General features: G+C 35.3%; 1 protein-coding gene across 1 annotated transcript in view; it reads right to left on the bottom strand.

The window, feature by feature from the left end:
• The window catches only part of Exoc2 (exocyst complex component 2), a 185,990-nt gene that overhangs the window by 87,909 nt on the left and 74,138 nt on the right, over window positions 1-23,943 (bottom strand). The window contains exons 12-18 of the mRNA XM_013016607.1: window positions 16,150-16,275; window positions 14,219-14,343; window positions 7,045-7,110; window positions 6,764-6,921; window positions 6,256-6,377; window positions 4,893-4,954; window positions 582-662 (exon numbers count right to left, since the gene is read on the bottom strand). Of these exons, the coding sequence (XP_012872061.1) occupies window positions 582-662; window positions 4,893-4,954; window positions 6,256-6,377; window positions 6,764-6,921; window positions 7,045-7,110; window positions 14,219-14,343; window positions 16,150-16,275 (740 nt within the window). The remainder of the gene's footprint in view (window positions 1-581; window positions 663-4,892; window positions 4,955-6,255; window positions 6,378-6,763; window positions 6,922-7,044; window positions 7,111-14,218; window positions 14,344-16,149; window positions 16,276-23,943) is intronic.

A 23,943-nucleotide genomic window follows, 5' to 3' on the forward strand; every position in this document is an offset into this window, starting at 1 on the left:
TTTTCTTTCTTGCTATTGTTTCTAACGTATTTATAATGTACCATGTAATTTTTTTTGTTGCTTTGTATGTTCCTCCCCCACGGTATAACCCCTGTTTTCACTGTATTTAATGTTGGTGCCCTGCATCTTATATATACACTTTTCTAATTCGGGGAGGTGAAGGGAAAAAACAAAATGCCTAAATAAGGACACAGGTTGATCCATTGTACAATGAGATGTTCAAAACACTGTTGAAAACAAGCTCTACAACTTCAGTGGGGGGAAGTGGGGAGATGGTGTTTGGGGGATAGTTGTGGAGGTGAGAGGGAAAGGATGGTAGGGGGAAAAGAAAGGAGGAGGCAACAATGCTCAATAGGAAATGTACTCATTACCTTGCTCATGTAACTGTAACCCCTCTGTATAGCATTTTTTACGATAGAAAACATGTGTGTATATAATATATAAATATATATATGCATATATATATATATATATACACACACACACACACACACACACAATGACTCAGAATTTCACAACTAAGATTCCCAAGGAAGTGCTTCTCAGGACTCTCAGGTAGGTGGAAATGAATGGAAACTTACACTGGCTTCTCCAGGCTTGCACTCCAGAACATCTTTCAGTGACTGCAGGGAATGCAGGATACACTGCTCAAACTGACATGGCTGAGGGAAAAAACAATGACAAAACAAAAATGAAAATAAACTAAAACTTAGTTTCAGCTAAGCAGGCAGTAAATGCCCATCAAAAAATAAAAATATTGCTCTTTAATTCAAAACTACACAATGGCTATTAAGATATAGCCATTGAAGTTAGTATGGCCAAACATTCTAAATTTTCCAGATTTGTGAGAAGTAACAGTGATACAAATAACCTGACAAGTATCCTGAAATCAATAATTTGGAGATGTGCACAGGATTTACACTTAATTATTGTTGATAATTATGAACTGAAGGATGTGCAAGATCTTTAAGTCAAATATGTCACTGTAGTTATTTACTATATGTAGTAAGTCAGAAAAGGAAACTTGAAAATAAGTCCAACCAATGATACCTCAAGATCAGCTTAACTGTATCCTAATATGATCAGAAGGTTAAACTTCCTATGTTGAAATTTTTTAGTTCTATGTAGTATAACATGAGAGTGAGTGAGACAGGTAAAGTTTCCATTAAGAGCTTATTCTAGGTGGTGAAGACAAACAGGGAAATCACAATCAAAATTAGTATGAAAAATAAACTGCACTAGCAAAATGCAATATGCATCATGAAGAAAAAAAAGTGAAACTAGGGGAAAAAAAGGTACTGAAGATCTATTCTATATAGGTCACAAGAACATAGAAGTTGAAGCTAACAGGGAGTGAAGGAAGTAAGAAACCACAAGGATGGAGGGGCCACAAAGGGAAGTTAGCCAAAACTTCAGGAAACGAGCATGGATGCCAGAGATGGGGTTAGGGACCTGAAATTTGTTCAAGGGACACTGGGGAAGGGGAAGATCAGTGTTTAACCAACCAGCTATATGCCAAACATCTAGAGTGAGAACTTCTCAACATACATATCCATTTTTCTTATAAGGTTGGGGGAAAAAATAAAGGCAATGACATCTGTCTCTGTATTTAAAAAGTCAAATCTATTTTCTGCCCAATAAGTCTTGAATTTAGGTAAAATAGTGCCTGGACTTCAATGTCATCTTACTACTGCATTTTGAAGTCACCAGAAGTACTATATAGAATATTTATAAGAGAATATTTATAAGAGGAGATAGTGTATAAGATAAAATACTTTAGAGTCATTACTACTCATCAGTGCCCAGTATGTGTATGGCCTTACCCATAACACTACCATAAAGACAAAAAAGTATACAAGATGACATTATTCATATGACCTATCTTTCTTACTAAGGACAAAAATGTAAGATATTAGAACACAGCAAAAACTATAATATCAAGACTAAATCCAGATTTCAACTGTGGATATTAATGTTTATTTATGTCCATTGGATTTCTTGTATTAAGATTAAACTAGACTTTAAAATTTTTATACCACATCAACAGAGTGATAAGACAAGGAATACTGGAAAGCTCATTCACTGAGCAGTTTCAGCTAAGTAGGGAGTGAATGAAAAATCTAAGTAACTGCCTTTTCTTCTCAATAGAAACAACTATCTCTGTGTGTTATCGGTGAATCATCCAATTTAGCTGACTACAATAACTTATCAAAATCATCCCAGTTCTTCTGAAAGAAGAAAATTCTAAGAATTATCCAAATTGAAAAACAGGCAAAAAACAATCTCAACATGAGAAGAAAACAGGATGCTTTCCAGTGAGAAGCACCATGGTGAAGCTCTCTAATCATAAAGATAACACTTCAGCAGAAAGGACAGTCATGGTGACAAAGCTGGAGACCCACCTCCCTCATGTGTAGGAGTGCTTCCCTCTCCCAGTCACAGGGAAGGGATTAATTGTCTTAACCTCATCCCACACAGACTGGATCAGCTTAGGTTAAGAAGTCATTGTTCCAAATCTTAGAATTTTAAATGTTGATCAGGTTAAACTACACAGAGCTGAACTGTAGACTTGTGTTCTATGTTGAGTACCTTCCATGGGCTAAAACACTTAGTAAAGGAGTATCAAGCCCAATGTTGGCTTCTTTCTTCACAGGTTGACTAGAAAATGTCTCTGCTGACTCCAGATGAACTACTTCTTGTGAGTTATTTCTTCCCCCTTTCTTTCCTGCACATACTTAATGTGACATGTGTATGAATACAAACATGAAATTATTTTGTGGTTACAACTGCATTAAGATGGTCAAACAAACAAGTTTCTTTAGTAATTATTCCAGTCATTTTCACAGAGGCTGATAACAGGCAAATCAGTAGTCCTGGGTAATGAAGCTCTCAAGATCACTCAAGCTGGAATGACACACACACACTGAGGCACTGACCCAAGGACTTAAAGTCAATGTCTGCTTTGTAGTGATGACTGATCTGCTTTGTAGTGATGACTGAATACATGTCAGACATTTCTATATGTATAGATATATATATAAAGCCATATATCTCTATATATACAATTAATTAAATAGAACCGTGGCAACTCAGACTTAGTAACATTTTTGCATAAAACTAATTTGAGGAAAGCTTCATTCACTGGGCATTAAAGTCACCTAATGTCTCATTTCCCACACCTGTCCACACTTGGGGTACATTATTAAATGGATGATGGCCCAAAGACATGTTTTTCTTCTGTCCTTCAAGCTTGCTAATGGTAATCAAGAAAGGCTCTCAGAAATAACGTAAAATTAAGGAATAATCATGATAGCCAAGTTATTGCAAGTATTAATTTAACTAAGAAAATTGTTTATGTTACACAAAGTTTTGTAGCTTATACACTTTAGTGCAGAGCACCACATTTAATGCTGAGGTAAAACACTGTGAAGCCATGTTGTGCTTTTTTTCAAGAAAACCTGTGTCAAGACTGCAGGGCTTCTATGGGATAGGCTCTGGTACTCAACTCTAACACACTCATCTTGCTCTGTCTAACACTAGGTAACATGGGCCACAGATTTAGTTCTAGATTTTCTAGTAACTATTTTAGAAAACTAAAAAAAGAAATTTTAACACAATTCATTTAATGCAAACTACGAAATATGTAATCAACTTGAAATTAATATTAAAAAGTTGAGGTATTTTACATTTAATTTTTTTATACTGCTGTAAGGTGTTGCATAATTATCTCTAAGGAATTAGTGAGTGAATTAATACAAAACAGTTTTTACTTAAATACAAAAAATTGTGACAGTCAATGAAACTACTATTTAAATATCCTTTAAATAGAATTATAACACATTTATTAAAAATACTGAACTTCCTAGTTTTCTTTTCTTATATTAGGCAAAACTCAGAAGTTCTTGCTAAGGAAAGACAGAAACTGGAAACAGACACTTGTTCTGCTGAAAAACCGCCATTTCCCAGCCTCTGCTGCTAAGGCTGTAGACATGTGAATACAGTCTGGACAACTATACCTGAGAAAAGTGAGCTGTGGTTCATGGGCAGGGTGACCCAGGTAGAAGCCAGTGGCAAAAGGGTGAAAAGACAGAGAAGAATGGGGAGTCCTGGGCACAGGCTGCATGACTGAGCTGTTATGCCAGTGTGAGAGATAAGAAAAAGTGAATCTCTGCTTCATGTAAGGTAACAAGTGACTCACCCACCTACAGGATTGTTGGGCAAACTTGTAAGCCAGGTTAAAAAATATGAAAACTACTTTCAAAGGTATCTGGAAATCCTAAAATTCATCTGAAAAGATGAGGATTGTGGAATGAATCATCACAATGCTAGGTGCTGCCCTACCTATGAAATTATCTGTAGATTGCACTTGTTTTGTTCTTGTTTAAACTCAGAGACCACAATATCAGTTCTTTTGTCTCAATTTTATATATATATATATATAAAAATATTCAATTAAGCACAGTGTTGTTGAAAAACAACACAAGCAAGAGCAGTGATACAGGATGATGATAATTACTCTAAATAAAAACCACTATTTTCACTATTTTTTAAATACCTTATTAGCATTACACAAAAACGATTTTGAGAGGGCTGGGAAGGTGGCTCAGTGGTAGAGTGCTTGCCTTGCATGCATGAGTCCCTGGGTTCAATTTCTAAGCACCACAGCAGAAAAAGCCGGAAGTGGTGTTAGTAGAGCACTAGCCTTGAGCTGAAGAGCTGAGGGACAGCACCCAGGCCCAGAGTTCAGGCCCCACAACCGCCAAAAAAAAAAAAAAGATTTTGAGAAAATCTGTAAGAAACTTATTTTCTATTCCAGAAACAATTCAGAATTGTACAGCAGAAACCATTCTGTGTTAATATACATTTAATAATGGAAAATAATTTAAACTTACTAGGGAAGTCAATCCTTCATTATCAACAATCCAGTCCTCCTTTTCAGCTAATCTCTTTATTTCTACAGGAAAACAAGCAAACAAGTATTTTATTATAATCATTGCACTGTAATTTACAGAGATAAAATTATATAAAGGTCATGTTTTTTAATTATTTATGAAGGTTTGTAAAAAAATTGGTATAAGGATAGAGCACAATTTTAGTACACTTGAGGCTTTAAAAGTATATTCTTCACTGTATTTTTCTGCAGGTGAACTCATTGCAACAATGAGACGTACAAGTTATGTCAAAAACGAACTTTACAACTTTGGTGGGGGCAGGAGGAGGGTGGGGGGGTAAGGGGAAGGATGGGATGGGAAGGGGAAACAAAGGAGGAGGCTACAATGCTTGATAAGAAATGTACTCATTATCTTGCCCATATAATTGTAACCCCTCTGTACAGTATTTTCACAATAAAAATAAATAAACAAATAAAAGTGTACTCTTCACTGTATTCTAGTAAAACTGGACAGCCCAATTCTAAGCTAAACTTAATGTAAAATAATGTCTTCTTCATATTATCAGGAAGACATGCACATAAGGGCTAATATTTCTTCTTTGAAATTTTTTTTTCTTTTTGTTTATGTGGTGCTGAGGAATCGAACCCAGGGCCTCAGGCATGCAAGGCAAGCGCTCTACCACTGAGCCACCTTCCCAGCCCATCTTCCTTGAAAACTTTAAGGAACAATTTAGATTCTCTTTGAATCCCCTCAGCACAATTCTCACTTAGCTAAAGAATTAGCACCTGCCCATAAAACATGGCAGACTGGCTTAGATTTCTGAGGGGCTTGGGAGAGAGCAAAAAAATGTCAAAATAAGAAATATATCTATAATTTCTTGTAACTATTAAACCACTGCTAATGGTCTTTCTTCCAATTTTACACTGAATTTTTCTATATTAAAAAATTTAAGGAGATGGGAATGTGGCTTAGTGTTAGAATGCTTGCCTGGCATGCATGAAGCCCTGGGTTCAAGACTTCAGTACCACATAAACAGAAAAAGCCAAAATGGCACTCTGGCTCAAGTGGTAGAGTGCTAGCCTTGAGCAAAAGAAGCCAGGGACAGTGCCCAGGGCCCTGAATTCAAGCCCAGCACTGGCAAAAAAATATATTTTTTTTTCCAAAAATAAGTTTCAAACTTTATGTGAATTTTATATCCTACCTTTTCTACTTATAAACTGCCTTATAGTCTTATTTTCAAATACACTCATCTTAATTTCTGCATCATTTTGCAAAATTTGTTTCAAGGATCTGGAACCTGGAAAGAGATGATATATTCAGACAACTACTCTCCAGCACATATCATCAATTTTCTTTAACAGACCTTCTGCTGTGTGTTGCAATGTGACCATGATACAACGTACACGGAGATCCAAAATAAGGTCCTGAATAATCTGCAGCATGTCATTAGGAATTTCAAGGGCAGTCAATGACTCATAAGTAAGCCTATGGAGCAAACACAATGAAACAAAAGTGAGCAGGTGTGATCTCAAAGCAGCTCCCATCATCATTTCCCTATGCTGAACCTATGCCTTAAGAAGCACAGAAGCTATAACATTAAGTTGAAAACAGGCAGAATGAGATCATAATTAGGACTATAATGTACCATAATACTGAGCTAAGCAATACAAATAATGAACATATTAGATGCTGAAAACACCAGTAAAGCTTAAGAGTTTCATTGTTAAAAGACAAGTAAGAAGTAGAGGTAGAGAAGGCAACAGGACAGAGAGGAGGGTTAGGTGAACTTTCATCTTTATTATATACCACACACTGAAGGGGTTAAAAACAACAATGAAAAAATTTATCCTTTTTGTTGTGTCCACATTTACCTTAAGGTCTGGATGACATGTGCAAGCCACTGCCCTGAGAGCTCTGACTTCACCTCCCAGCCTCCATACTGCCTCCCCTCTCCCTCTCGGATGCTGAGGGGCAGCAGAGCTCCACGGATCAGTTTCACAAGAGAATGCATTACTTCCTGTATCATTTTCTAGGAAGTAGAGAAGCAAAATTGCATTAAAATGTCATCAATCTGGTTAAATTAAACAAAAGATATATGTTGTCATTCAAAATCCCTATCCTGTGAGAAAGTAGACACACATAACTAACTTACCTTGAAATCATTTTGTCTTTGCCTTACATTCTTTGATCTTTCGATCTGGCCTGACTTCTCAGCAGTCTTAAAGGTTGAAACACAAAATAAAACATATTAGCTGTCTTTTAGAAATAATTTCGAAAACTAAGAAATGGCTTAGTACTTCTATATAAAAATATTAAATATAACTTGATTAAATGAAATGTTTAAATTACATTCATGGTTATATTTAGAAAACCTTTTCTTATTTCAACAAGAATTCATCTTTCTAAAACCTTTACATAAAAAGAACTGGGAGAGGGCTGGGAAGGTGGCTCACTGGGAAGGTAGAGCACTTGCCTTGCATGCATGAGGTCCTGGGTTCGATTCCTCAGCACCACATATGCAGAAAAAAAGCCAGAAGTGGTGCTGTGGCTCAAGTGGTAGAGCACTAGCCTTGAGGTAAAGAGCTGAGGGACAGTGCCCAAGCCCAGAGTTCAGGCCCACAACTGGACCCCCCCAAAATTAAAAATAACAAAAAAAAAAGAAGTGGGAGAGATGGCTCAAGTATAAGCACCTTTTCGGCAAGCTAGAGACTCTCACTTCAATTCCTACCACTAGGCAGGTGTGGGGAGCCAGGAGCCAAAGCCTAAAACCTTTAGGTATATTCCCATAAATAAACTTAAGAATTGGGGGAGGGGGGTGGGAGGGAGGATGGGAAGGAATGGGAAGGGGAAACAAAGGAGGAAGCTACAATGCTTGATAAGAAATGTACTCATTATCTTGCCCATGTAATTGTAACCCCTCTGTACAGTATTTTCACAATAAAAAAAAACAAAGGAAAGCTACCAATTTTGAAGGTGAATTTCATATACCATTTTAATCAATTCCCTACGGTTAAACCATTATATAGCATACATATGGTGGCATTTCTTATTAGCTAGTCAAAACACCAACAACAGCAGTAACTTGGAAATAATGTGAAGCGATCTTAGAGTAGCCAATCCATTTCCTTGGTAAACACAATATAGGCATCAAATATGCTGTTGTTTTATTTTTTTAGAAAGTATAAATCATTCTCTTTTTGATTCTTCTTTCATGGATTTTATAGTACAATTTAGGACAGGATATATTCTGCTGTTCTAAATTAGGGTTGTTTTGTTTAGGGTTCTTTTTTATTTTTATTTTTTCCTATTTACTGATATGAAAAGTGCTATCTTTTCTTATATAGATTAAAGTAGAGATCTGTTTAAGTGGACTTCATTTAGCTTCTAATTCAGGAATAGTCTAGTAACCAATTATTTTCATGTAAAATATCCTAGAAGCACAATCTTAAAATCTTTCAAAATCAACAAAATTATGTAACAGAAAGTCTGACCTAAGACTGACATAAAGCAGAATTTTTCTCTTAAACTTAAAACCTTCATTGGCTACTGATTAGGCTAAAACATATCAAGACTCTTTTCAAGTTAAAAGGAGTCACACTGTAAATGATTATGATATTGATTTTAAGTTAAAATATTTACATATGCATATATATTAAAAATAATGTAAAGAAATCAGGTGGAGTGTTGGTTTATATACTGATTATTATGGATGAAAATGAGTAAAAGAATAATTCTATTGTTAGGTGTTATCAACAAAAATATCAAACATCTCTGAAAAACATCAGTGTATATATTCCTATCCTTAAACTCTATACTTAATCATGTTTTAATAACATTAAACTGCTGTACAGTTTAATGATATTAAACTATATTACTTGTTTCTCTGTATAAATGCACTTTTGCTTGAAACTATTAAAAGTATGTATAAAAAATTAAACTTAAAATTCACTATGGGAAAGCTAACTCCCAAGTTTACTAGCCAGTGACTCTAAATTCTTTTAAAAGGGTAAATTTTTTCCTCTTTTATTGTTAAATGAATGAGAAAGTGTTTTAAGCATGAGAGTCATGATTTGTCCTTAATGAGGAAGAGGGCAGAGGGCCAGCCAGCAGAACCAGTAGTCATGCAGCAGTTCAGGTGAGCAGTAGAGCATCTGGGAAGCTTCAGGTGAATGGGCAGGTAATATAAACAGTGGAATCAGAACGCCAGAGAGGGTACTGATCTCTCTAAGCATGATAGTAAAGAAGGCCATGTGCCAAAAATGACTGAGTTGTGCACACTCAGCCAAGCTCAAATGGCTAAGTATCTGCTAGTGTGCTTTCTGGCTTTGTCCAGGATAGTATTTAAAACCAAAACCACATTGCTTGCACTCCAGGGCCTTGGTCCAGAAAAGCAAATGGATGCCACTATTTATTCAAGCTAAACAACAAACCCTTTTCAGAATATTCACATTTTTCAGGTTAGTCTTGGACTTTTTTTTTCTTTTCTCCCACTAATTGGTTATCATGGTTTCAAATACCATCTGTATGCTCAGCCCCCAAAATGTGTATTCCCAGCCCAATACTTCCTCTGAGACCCACAGATTTAGATTTCAAATGCCTTCTTGTTTATCTCTTCTTGAACAATTTTCAGGATTCTCAAGCACAACACATTAAAAACAAAAACTTTATATATTTCCTTCCAACATATGCTTCCTCAAGTCTGACAGTGTAAATATCCCTTTGCTCTTTTGGGAACCTATTTCAGAGCTATGTCTGAACATTTGCCTTGATGTCACTCTCCCAATTCACCAGTCAGACCAATGACACCTACCAAACATTATTCTGGGTGTGTCTATGAGGGTGTTTCTCTGTGAGTTTAACATTAGATCTGTAGAGTCAAAAAGGCAGATGGCCCTCCCAAAGGCATGTGGGCCTCATCTAATCAGGGAAAGACCTGAAGAGAATAAAATGGTTAATTCTCCTTAATCGTTCCTTATTCTCCTTATTCTCTTCCTTCCCTTCTAGAACACCCAAAACTAGGACATTCAGAGATCTTCGGTTGTTTTCCTGCCTTCACACCTATGTGGTGTGAAGGCAGGAAACATTTTCTTTTCTTGAATCAAGACTAGAACTCCTACTTTTGGGTCTCCTAGACCCAGCCCCCCGCAGCTTGCTGATCATCCTGCAGATGCTGACACTTGTTTATTCCATGATCACATGAGCCAATTGCTTATAAGCCAATTGCTTATGTCCTCATTTGTGTTTATAAATACATGTCTGAGATCTTACTTCTCTGGAGAAACTTACTCATGCAGACCTGGTATGTTATGTTGTAAAGAATGGTATGCCAGCACAAACCTCTATGTGTTCAGATGTCTCAGAGGATATTCTCCACTGCAATGGGAAGATTATTCTGAAGTTGTGTGTTCTGTTAAGTATTTTTATATCAAAGAAAGTAAAATCTGTAGTTTAAAAGTATATAGCAAGGACTGGGGTATAGCTCTATAGCAAAGCACTTGTCTCATATACATGAACCCAGGTTTCATTCCCAGCAAAACCACCACACACACAAAAAAAGATTATATAACGGCTAGTTATTTGAGTTTTTTTGTTTTTGTTTTTGCCTAACAATGGTGTCCACAAACAGGTATTCATAATGTAGGATGACATTTTGATATCTATGAACAATAATTTAATTTCAGGGATTTGTCCCTTAAACATATGCAAAATAAAGGGGGAAATCAGGTAAAGAATACTAACTAGTTTTTAACCTGAGTATTTTCAACACAAGAAATTTCATAGTTTTCCCTTAAAAGAAAATCTAATTTTGGAACAGACATTTTAATTTCCATGAGTTATTTAACTTTTAAGATGTCCATCAGTAATATTTAACAATTATTTGGTTGCATTAAAGATTTTCCTTCAAAAATACACTACATTTAAAAACCTATTGGAAGGTGAGATCTTAATCTATTATTAACTATTTCGTTAACAAAACCCTTTAACTCTTTCCTGCACACACAGACCAAAACTACTTTGTGGTGAGATCAACGGCTAGATTTCACTGTTTTGATTCACATTACTTCAGATGGGCTTCACTGGTTTAAAGAACTGACTATTTTTTAAACTGTTGGAAACTTCATCTAACTTTTTAACGGATGAACTCTTAAATCAAAAAAGATTGATTATAAAACAAGAAAAACAAAAAGAAATTTTTAAGTGGACTAATGTTTGAGTATTGTAAAGCTGTGTTAAATGAGATTAAGAATAAGCTCTCCAAAGCCCAGAACTCTTCCCAGCACTTTAATGTCATAAAGTTTCTGGTGTCCCTCACAGACTGATGGGTTGGGCACACTTTCCAATTCTTGCTACCCAATCCCTTCCTGCTTTTTTCTAGGTGCCTTTGATGCCTTTCCACAGAGGACAAGTAAGTTATAAACATGCTTAAATCTGTAGAGTAATTATACTTAATATTATTCCTATAAAGCTTTGAAGTAAAGTTTACCAATATAAATAGAAATTTCATAAGCATATGCAACTCAGTAGATTTAATTGTCTTGCATTTCAACAATAATGTCTATGAATTCTGAAGATTATAATTTTTCATCTACAACCAAGCATTTCCTTTGTATTTTTGCCATAAGTAGGTAACAAAATCTATAAGGAAGGAAAATGCTCCCTTTTCACCTAACTGTCCCAATCAAAACCCTTAGAATTCCTGATTCTATGAAGACTCAAAGCAACTTCTGTCCATTTTGGGGTGGGGGAGTCTACAAGAAATTATCCAAGTGTGGAAAATAGAATTTGGCTGGATATATAGTATGAAATCCATTTCCTACAGTACTAATTTACCTTGACATCATTCAATTCTACTCAAATAGTTCATTTTTTTTAATGCTACCAAATTTTCTTCATTGAATACTTATTATGTACCAGGTCAACTGCATTTCAGATACTATTTGTCTTGTTTTGTTTTTTTCAGTGCTGGGTACTAAACACAGGGTATACTACATGTTAGACAAGCTGTCTACTACTAAGCTACATCCCCAGATGTGGAATACACTTCATTCCAAATTCTTACATATTGAATACTTCACGTAGGTTAATTCTGCATTCTCAAACCGGCCTCTGGAAGTAAATACAGAAACATTCACTAGATGTTTCTTATATAATACTAGTTTTATAATTAGAAAATGCATATGCACTATTTGTGTGTACATAGTATAGAAGTACCTAACTTTCCACTGCATCAGAATGGAGTGAGCAGGTCTGGAGATAGAGCAGATTGTAGCACTGTCCTCCACTGAGCAGAGTGAAAGAGATTTTCACTTGTTCCAGCACAGTGAGTCATACAATGCTTAGCCTCCTAACATTCACAAGATATAAGCACATGCAGGACACACAAAAGCAGCGCAGTGGAAAAATTTTCTATGGACGTCTGCAAAGCTGAAGTTACAGCATTCTCTCCCTAAGTGCATTTATGAAGTACAGTCATATCCTAATTTCACATATGAAGAAAAACTTCCTTTGCAGAGTTAATTCTTCAATAACTTATACATAACCAAGTGATATAAAGAAAGGAAGAAAATGTACTTATTGCTACAGTATTTGAAAACTTGATTATATATAATATAATACCTAAAAAAAATACATTGGCAAGTCATAGTCAAGACTGGCTTTCCTACACTAAGCAGTTGTTTATCATGCAGTACTATTTTCCTATTTCTCATTAAATTCCATGAGTCAGGATAACCAGCCAATAGAAACAGTGATCTAGGTATCTAGTGAGTTTAAAAGAGCTAAAAGGCAGAGAGAAATTAATTATACAAAGAGAGGAAAAAATTTCCAGAGCACAGTTGTTTTTCTTTAATATCAGTGTGAATTTATGTTCATGGCCAAAAGAGATGGACAGATCTCAGAGTATCAAAATCCCAACTTTTCACTGAGAGGAAGGGTCTTACACTACACCAAGACAGTTTGTACCAAAAGCCAAAAGTTTTTAGCCTTGTACACACTTTGTGTGCTGCCAAGTCCAATTGCCCTCATATTCAAAATACCACCACATTTTTCAGAGCTTTACCTAAAAACAAGAAACAGAGCTACCTTATTGTATAGGTAGGCCCTGGGAGTGGCTAGGGGAAAGAGGTTGAAGGCTACACTCCAAACTTTCATGGAACATTTGGCATGAGTATGAATGTGATGAGTCTGATTCCACATGCAACATAGGCTTACTCATTACTTTATGTGCATATTTTACTCTACCAGTTAGATATTTCTCTACATCCTAAAAAAAGGTATCATAAATCAGAAATATCCTATGCATTTAAAGCCAGGTGCCTGTGGTTCACACCTGTAATCCTAACTACTGAGGAAGCTGAAATCTGATGATTGTGGTTCTAAGCCAGCCCAGCAAGGAAAGTCTGTGAGACACTTGTCTCCAATTAATCACCAGAAAACTGCAAGTGGGGCTGTGGCTCAGTGGTACAGCACTAGCCTTGAGCAATAAAGCTCAGGGATAGCACTCAAGTCCAGAGTTCAAGCCCACGACTGACCAAAAAAGCACTTAAAACCCCACTTATGTGTAACTTTGAAACATAGCTCATTGCAGTATTCATTGTTGTCCCTTGAGATCTGCAAGTTGTGTTCATTTTAGCTATTGTCATCTGAGGGCTGATACCCAGCATCTCAAGAGATGATGGTATCATATATGGCTAACCTGAGAAATGATCAAGATTTAAAGTACATTTTTACAGAATGTAGATCATTTTCCACCACTATGAAGTTAAACTGTCAGTAAATTGGGGACATCTCTAAATTATTACCAAGGTACTCAACAAAACTGCTGCATATTGAAATAGAAGATTAGATTACCTGATCTTTAAATTCTTTCCCACCAAGAGGTCTCATTCATCTAGATCACTTCAGACCCATGCACAAACTACAAATTTTTTGTGCCTGTTTTATCATTTGCTCATAGTCTACCACAAAATAACATCATCCACAGCTTGTCCTAATGGCATGACGTTCAACTCTGAGTCCCTAGAAACACATCAGTTTCCCTTTCTCTTTACTTGTCCATTTCATGTCACCATGCAACTACCTGTTGAGATAACCTTATGTTATTACTGATGAGACCCCCCCTCCCCAAAACAACAAGCAATTTGCTCATGGTCACAGATATAAAGTATTAGGACTTTGTAATGCTTTTAACTGATCTTAAGACATATGAACATGCTATGTATATTGGACCTCAAATTTGAAAAAAAAATTGGTTCAAAATCTAAAAATGTCAAGACTAGAAATTCACGGTGACTTAGCTCCATCTATAGTAGAAACTGTACACATACCTCACTGAAAAGGCTTCCATTAACATATGAGATCCAGAGTTTCCAGAAGTTAGGCAACTGACTTAAAACAAGCTTGGTTAATTTTTCAACAAATGCCACTCTATGGGGAGTTTTGTATCTCCATGCTATGGAAGAGAAGAACAAAATACCTGAGAATACACTCTGAATCAAGAATATAGATCTATTTGTACATATTACCCCTATAACCCTGGCCCCAAACCAAAATATTCAGATGTAGCCTTGATATCTGGCCGGCACACACAATGGCCACTCTGACTGGGGAGATGCAGCAGTACTGTATTTCTCACTTAGCATCCTGAGCACAGTAGAACCCAGAGGACCCTCAGCATTTTTCCCTCTGATAAAGAAGTGATCCTATTAGTATCATGGCTGGCAAGTTCTAGACTTATTTACTAGGAAGTTAAAGTAAAAGCAATCTAGGCATGTATCTTCTACATACAGATGCCTATATAGGCACATATATCTTCTACATATAGGTACCTATGTAGGTAGCTGTATCTGTACGTATCTCTATTCTATACATACACACACACACACACACACACACACACACACACACACACACACATACACACACACACACACTCTACAAATAAGTCTCTGAGTAGTCTAATGTGAAGATTAATCTCTAGCATAAAAGATAAACAGAATTCTGACGTCGTTGATTTAAGAAAAGTTCCTCAGCTGGGCACTAGTGGATCACACTTGTAATCCTAGCAATTCAGGAGGCTGAGATCTGAAGAGCACACTTTAAAGCCAGCCTGGGCAGAAAAGTCCATGAGACTTTTATCTCCAATTAATCAGCAAAAAGCCAGATGTGAAGGTGTAACTCAAGTGGTGGAGTGTTAGCCTTCAGAGAAAAAGCAATTCAGAATGTGAAGCTCTGAGTTCAAGGCTTAGTACTAGCACACACACACAAAGAACTACTTCTTTAAAAACAGAAAATAAACAAATAGAAAGTTAACTTCAGATTGAAGTGATTATATAAGGATGAGTATTTAAACAACTGTACATAAAAATATAGCAAATCAACTCCAAAAGATTGCTTGCTTTGGTAGATTAACCAGTAAAAGTATTGTCTGAGTTCACCCTAGTAAGGGATATTAATATAGCTGTTATAGAGTGTTGTCAGATAATCCTCTTGTGCTGGAATTTCTGTAAATAATTAGTATGTGTCCATTCATTAGATAAGTTTGCTGGAAAATAGCTGGGCTCCTACAGCCTCCTGATCAGTGACATAACTTTTCTTAGGATTGTGTTCTATTAGATATTTTTATTATCTGAAAATTCTTCTTCATAGCAAGTATGAATGTAATAGAGTCCTTTTTAGTTCATCTTTGCTAAACAAATCCAAATTCTGATATGAAAGTTGAAAAATGGATTTGGATTTTCCTTTCTTAGAAAATCTAACATATTGTTAGTGCTGACAAAATCTCAAGAGTAATTTCCTAAAAATGGAAAGAGGAGTAAAGGGGGTATGGCAGGAATGTCTATTTTGTATAACAGAAATTACAAAGTTTATGGATTTTGTTTTAATAATAAAGATGTATGTTTCTATTTCAAATAACTTTGGAGAAATTAAATTTGATTCATCTGAGTTGCAGTTCTAGCCACACACTGCATTAACGTGAACTGGACCTCAATCTAGCCATCAATGACTACAAAACTGTTTTCACAGCCAGGCAGCAGGCAACATGGGCCTGAGATCCTTGAGGTGGGGAAGACATGTGCAAGAGCTGCACTGTTGGATAGTTTCTAATTATGAAAAAATGATAATGGCTGCTAATTTTTGACACCATTAACATCCCTAGTCATAGAATTTTGCAAGAGGGAAGATTTTTTAAATCACAAGCCTACAAATCAAAAACAAAACAAGGAGAAGGAGTAGCTAGGGGTGGTGTGATACTCACTGTCATCTCGACTAGACTGAAAGCTGCTGCCCCTCTTTAGTGATGCCGTCTGACTGAGATGGCCCAACATGGAGGGACGTACCTCATTATCAAGATCCAACATGGGACTATGCAGGCTTGGGTTTCCTGGAAAAGAAGTGATATTCCCACATATTTTATAATATACTTTTATTTTGCTGATTTAATGCACTAATTCTCTGAGGCTTTTTCTTGCTCAATTCTTCTACTCTTTTAAACAAAGTAATCATAAAGTAAAATCTAAAACTTTTCCTCTACAATCTTATATTCCATTCTACTTTATTTTTGCATGGTGCTAGGCTGGAGTTCTAACATGGACAATCCTAAATAACTTCTAAGTTATTTCCCATAACAAACTTGAAGGACTCAATCCATAAATTCCACATAGAACTGATGCATCATTTCAGAGTTAAAATAGGAGGTAAAATCATTTAAAATACAACTTGTCACTTGAAAAGAATTCCACAGTTTCACTTTTCTGTTTCATTTAATGTAGTAGACATTTTTATAGCATAAATCTTCTAATTCCTTCCTTAATGCTACAACTTACATTTAAATACTGTTTCCTTCTTTGGGATGTGGAATTTGATTCTATATTTCTATTCCTGAAGCCAGCTACCTAGACACTTTTCACCTTACAATGTTACTATTCCAACATTCTACCAGTGTCAAAATATTCTCTTTGGGATCCTGTGTTAATCACACATTAAAATACTGCTTTCTAGCTAGGTGTGGTGATGCATACCTGTAATCCCAGCACTCAAGAGGACTGTGAATTCAAAGACATCATGAATTATATAGCAGGATTCTGCCTCAAATAAATTCATAAATAAGTATATACACAGATAAATTTATGAAGCAAATGAAATATTGCCTTCTTGCCTCTCTTCTCAGAAGTCCTCCAAAAAACCCTCAAGATACAGTATATACCAGTGTTTTCCAATCAAATTATCCTGAGAATCTAAAAATCATTTTTCTAAAATGGGCTTCAAGAACTATGAGGAATGAAAATACTATGCACCAATGGGGTTTATAAGAACATTGGCTTTAAGTAGAAAGATTTTGCTTTGTTCATCTACACAGGAGCCTGCAAAATCCATGCTAACCTTTAGTTGAGCATTTGAAGATCTTCAAAACAAATTGAATTCAACAAACATTTGCAGAATTTTACTATGAAAAAACAAAATGCTTAAATAGGGATACAGGTTGACCCATTGTAACAATGAGATGTACAAGACACTATGTTGAAAAATGAACTTTACAATTTAGGCAGGGAGAGGAGGGGGGGAGTGTAGTTGTGGAGGTGGGAAGGAAGGGAAGGTAGGGGAAAACCGAAGGAGGAGGTAACAATGCTTGATAGGAAATGTACTCATTACCTTGCTCATGTAACTAACCCCTTTGTACAGGATTTTTACAATAAAAAATGTATTTAAAAAAAGAAGATGAAAAGACACACAAAATTCCCCCTACAAAAACAAAGCCAATCAACTAACAAACAATGGACTATACTACAAAAAAAAGTAATATAAAGACGGTATAGTGTTGTATATCTGCTGCCCAGCTACTTAAACGGCTGCAAGGAAGGAGGATAATTTGCACTGAGGAATATGAAGCTAGACTGGGTAACAGACACATTTCAAACAAAAACAAGTATACTTAAGGTTCTGGGACCAAGTCCTAGAACTGAGGAAAAAAATTCGTATTTACTATAATAATATTTTCTTTTTTTTTTTTTTGGTCGGTCGTGGGGCTTGAACTCTGGGCCTAGGCGCTGTCCCTCAGCTCTTCAGCTCAAGGTGAGCGCTCTACCACTTGAGCTATAGCGCCACTTCTGGTTTTCTGGTGGTTTATTGGAGATAGGAGTCTCACGGTCTCTCTTGCCCGGGCTGGCTTTGAACCGCAATCCTCAGATCTCAGCCTTCTGAGTAGCTAGGATTACAGGCGTGAGCCACCAGCGCCCAGCTTGTAATAATATTTTCTTGTCTTATTTGCTATCTTCTCCACATGCAAGACTCATTGTTCATCAACTTTAACATTTTTGCTTAAAGACTGAACTTAAATTATTCTTTCTTTATAGACATCTCTTACTGTTCAGTGCTACCTATCTCCTCTGCTTTGACAGTGGTCAGAGCCAGCTTCAACTTCATTGACAAATCACTTACTGCTTATCCCCAAAATACATCACTGTCCTCTTGGGGATGAGAACTAAATGTTATTATCACTGTGTTCCCCACCATCACTGGACAATCCCCAGATTTCTTAAAATGAGGAATAACTATATTCCCTCCAATTTTACATTTTAACAGAATTTTTAAGCTCATAGGTTTATTTTCATGTGCTAAAGTAAAACACATTTGTAAGTGAATAATTTAATATTTTAATCAAGCTATCCCTTTATTTTAGTAAGAGAATAATATGATTTTGTTTATTATAATAATAGCTACTCAATAACAATAACTGAGCATATTACATGTGCCAGAATACGTAGAACCTATAGATAAAGTAATGAATAACTGATGAGGCCCTTATTCTCAAGGACGTTACATTCTCATGGCAGAGGTAGAAAATAAATGAATACGAAAACAATAAAGACAAAGTACAACGTATTATGCAGAGAACCTGGGGAGTGGATATGATGGAATTGAGTAACTAGGTAGTCAGGAAGGCTTGGTTTCGTAGGACCCTACTATCATGGGCCACCTCACATGGTACAGTATTAGCACAATTCTACCCACTATGCTTTATAGAAATAGAAATTCGGTCATTTGGAAATATTTTTTAACTGTTTTGAAGACTATGTTCTAACCAGAGTGCTAAATGCTGTATGTGCATATCTGAGATGATAAGATTTATATAATATAAAATGCTAAAACAAAAATTAAGTCACATGTATTGCAGGGTAAACAATACAGGCAGTGAGAAAACAATATATTTATAACTAATTCTATATTAACTACAGAGTTCGTATGTGGAAAATTTAATGATGGATATTTTTCTTTGATGTTTATGCCATTTCAATATTAATTCAGGCAGGAAGCTAATATTAAAAATAAATTTTGTGATGTAAGAGAAACACAAAGGGGCTTACACTTAAAATCACATTTTAAAAATATATAAAAGAATTCATAATTTATACAAACATGTATAACAAATGTAAGAAAAGAATGTTAACATGTTAAAACAATTCCTGTCAGAAGAGAAGGTATTAACTGGAGGGGGAGGACAAATGGATGGGTGAAAGAAGGTGAATATGGTCAAAATACTTCATATATATACGTGAAAATGGAACATGAAGCTTGGTAAGACTAGTTTGTGAAGGGAGGGGTGAAATGAGAGTGACAGAGGGGGTGAATTTATTGAAGATACACTGTATACATACATGATGTCAAAATGGCCTAATAAAAAGTGTGGCTAAAACTGGAAAAAAAAGTATTACAAGTTGCTTCTGCAGGTTTCAGGACTAAAAGTCTGATAAAGAAGAAAGTACTTACTACATTCCATTCTTCTAAATAATGCAATTACTATTGCTTAAGCATATCCTCAGAAAATTATGTCTATCCAGAACTACTATTTGACAACTTTAAGTGGTTTAATATTTAAATTAATCATTTATGTATTTTAAGCAAGTCTTTTATGTACATTAAGCAAAACTCTTTTACTAATAAAAGCTATATGAGAAATATGCTTTTGTTCATTAGAAACCACATCTCAGTCCCTTGTGAAATCAGGAAAAGAAAAGCTAAACAGGAAATCATTCCTTAACTGCAAGTCTATCAGCAGCAGTGGCAAACAACAGACAGAAGGAAGCTAGAATGGCACGAGAAGCAAGTCAATGGGCATCTGAAACACATTCTGAACTTAATGGCCAGAAGGTGGCACTGCAACACTGCATATAAATACATGAACCCTACAAGTGATGTAAGTACTAACCTAGAAAGAAATTCACTTCTCTCCACAACATTTTGCTCCTTTTTCTATCCAAAAAAGGTCTTACAATATACTATTTTACAAGCAATGAGAGTTATTCTTTGGACAGAAAATCTATGCAAACATTTAAATATCAGTTGTCACAAAACATTTACATTCAAGTATAAAAAACAAAATCAAAATCGTCCAAGGATTCTGACCATCAAACTTCAATTACATGATTTGATTTTTTTGTGCCACCCTGGGGCTTGAACTCGGGGTCTAGGTGATGTCTTTGAACTTTTTTCACTCAAGGCTAGTGCTTTACCACTTGAGCCACATAATTTCAGGCATTTTGGGGGCAGGGAATAGTTTATTAGAGATAAGAGTCTTAGAGCCTTTCCTGTAGTCTGCAGATCTCGCCTACTGAATAGCTAGGGATGATCTGATTATTCCACTAAGCTATTACAAATATGAAACTATTTTAACAATTAGTATTAAGAAGAAAAATGACTTATAAATTACAATATCAGCAAAAAGCTTTAAAATATTTCATAAGAATCAGCCTATTTTTCTATCTCAGGGTATATTTAGGAGAAATATATATATACTCAATAAAGCATTTGGTTATAAATGGTTATATATAACTAATAGGAAATGTTCCTTATATCATGCTTTCATGATGTATATATCATCTGCAAGTGAAATGATGTCTTGGTGGATTTTTGCTGAAAACTGAGGGTAACAGTCAACTATATCCACACAACTGTGGTGTGTTAGCTTTGCGAGGAACATTAGTAGGCAACAGAGAATAAAGCTGTGTTTGACTGTTTTTTGACTGCATTAATACAAAATTTGACAGGTTATTTGTTTTCTCAGTAGTAAGTTTTCTCTAGAAATAAAATCTCCCTATGACTTTGTTTTGGGGGAGAGGGCAGTAGAAAAAAGCCATGTTTGTTTTGTTCTGAGTGTTGGGAGATCAAGTTCTGGTCTCACACTAACATTGGGCTATATCCCTAGCATTATAGAACACACACACACACACACACACACACACACACACACACACACACACACTTCTGTCAATGAGAAGTATAAAGGGTAAGGAAAAGTAACAGGAACAGGCTAAGTTTAAACAAAGTACGTAATATGCATGTATATCAATACTATAAGGAAACCCTTCTATATAACTAATTTATGCTAACAAGTTGTTTTTTGATACTTTAAAAAATTAGCTATAGAATTCTGATTAAATGAATGTCTGAAGATAAGTGTTCAATGAACACCATTAACAAGATAAAAACCATGCACATTCTGCTGATTAGGTGACAATTTAGAATACTAACCATATCCTATCTACATGTATAAAAAGTTGACTTCTATATAGAGCAAATATGAAAAGTATGCCTTATAGGAAACTTAACCACAAAAATATTCGACAACAAACAGGTAACAATGAAAACTTAATTAGGATTTAATATTATTTATTATGGACTTCACAGTGTGGCTATTTTGAAAACATTAAGTAACCAATAAATATGCTCAAGTGAAAATAAATACTTGTAAGATCAAAATGATTTCACTACATTCTATCAACAATATCTGACATATAATAACTAGAGGGTAATGAGTACCTGAAGACAAAATCTGACATAGGCACAAAACTTTACAACTACAAAAACAACAACAGTGTGTTGTGTTTCTGGTTCTAAAATTCTATTTGGTATTCATAGGAAACATGGTATAAGTAAAATTCTTGTATATTTTCTTGTAGTCTATTGTATCTTTTAGTTTCTACAATCTAGTATGAGTTATAATTTAACCAAAATAAAAGCTGTTATCTACTGGTGGTTAGGAGGTTAAAGACTTACTGATATTCAACATACGCACACATAACTATGTTTCTTCATTACTGACAGTCAAGAGCCATTATCTCCAAAGAACCTTTCTATAACCTTTCTATAAATAGCAACACTCTCAAAGGGAATTGCTGTTCTGATTGTAACTACACAGATACATGAGTTACCAATAAACACTAAGAAATTTGGAATGCTATAGGAACTCAAAATTTTTAAAAAAATAACAAATTAGAGAAAAAATAGTTGGGAAAAGGGAGACTGTTTAATTAAAGAAGTTGTTTTCTCCAGAATACCAATGAAATAATCTTAGTGAAATAATTCTAGCTATCTATCCTTCATAAGTTAGTAGAAACAAATTGAAACATTTGCTATTTTTTCCAACAACTGTGAAATGTCTACTAAGTAAGTGTTTCAGTTTTTGGTTAGCCTATAGATCTCAAAAGCTCTCCACAAAGCTTCCAGACTTAATGATCTGTACTAAAACTATATCCTACAACCATCGATTTTTAAAAACTTAAAAAGCTTAAGGAGATTTAATTTTAAGGTGCTTATTATACCTTAGAATACCATGACTTTTAGGAAACCTTCCATGTATCAATAAAATCCTTTCAACTCTTACAGTGCAAAGGTTTTTCCTATTTTAAATGCAAATAATAGCCAGTATTTGTTTAACTGGCTCCACACAACATAAGGGCAAAGGAGAGTACCTCCTGCAAGTGTGCAGATGCAAGGCCAGGTGAATAAATGTACTGTACTTTCTCAACCTTCATGCCTCATACAGCAAGTTTTCTCACAATCTACAATAGTAGGCCACACTGATCTACAATCCTGGACTCTCAGAAGGGCAGATGACTTCCTCACTGCCCTTAAACACCTTTGAACACATTTTCCTGTGCACAGCGGGCTCTTGTCCTGTCCTGCAGCCTGACCACCCACTGTTGCTTGCTGACCAAACACCACAGGATGGGAGTCCTTTCAAGCATACTACACAGAAGAATTTCAATGCCAAAGCTGGGGAATTACGAATTCGTTACTAATTATACCTGTGTCAACAGATAAAAATGCTCTTTTTGATCTTCTGACTCCCTCTAGATATTTAAGGAAATTTATTCAATTTAAAGGGGATCACTGAATCCAAATCAACCCAAAGGAGTCAACACCTGACATACCTCTGTGAACTCATGACATCTTGGGTTGTCCTAGCAGGTTCCAGGGAGTTTGTAATATGTATTTCAACACAGTTTATGCTGTATATATGTGCATGTACATATATGTATTTACTTTATATATGTATACACATATACTTACTACATTTATATATAGTACACACACACAAAGTAAGGAGAGTGAGTAGTCAAAATTATTCACGCTTTTGTTAAGGTATTTCACTTTTTAGCAGTTACATATAAGTTATATAAGAAAAAAATTAAGACTATAGTTAAATATGTCCAAGAATTATTACAAAATGACAAAGTAATTAAAATATTTATAATAATATATTAAAATGACCAAGTAACGTGTACAAACTGAACTAACATTTGCTTGACATTACAGTGTCAAAATTCTCTTTCTGTGAAGGAAAGAGACCAGAGACATGCAATCCCAGTTGTAAGATGTCTTCTGTGAGATGAATACCAAACCAAGGCATCCAGCTGCCAGGATAATTCACTTGAAAAGGTCCTTTTGGCACTGTATGTTTTAACTGTCTCATTTAATAAAGGTGAATTCAATGTATTATAAAGTAAAAGAAATAAAGAAACCTTAACATACATTTCCTCTGAAACTCAATAGCTGTCATCTTACTATAGGATCCAAAGTGCTATTCCAAAAGTAAATCAAGTTCTCAGGTCTTAGATTTACCTCTCAAAAAAGTGTCTAAATTACAATTAATTATTAGTATTAACTTTATTTTGGAGGGCAAAACTGGCTTTCCAACTTAGATTTAAAACCTATCTACATTCATTGTGTAAAAACCTGCAAATCTACATTCTAGTGATTAAAACTATTTATA

The sequence above is a fragment of the Dipodomys ordii genome, unplaced genomic scaffold (assembly GCF_000151885.1).
Source record: "Dipodomys ordii isolate 6190 unplaced genomic scaffold, Dord_2.0 Scaffold32, whole genome shotgun sequence".
In the NCBI taxonomy this organism is placed as follows: Eukaryota; Metazoa; Chordata; class Mammalia; order Rodentia; family Heteromyidae; genus Dipodomys; species Dipodomys ordii.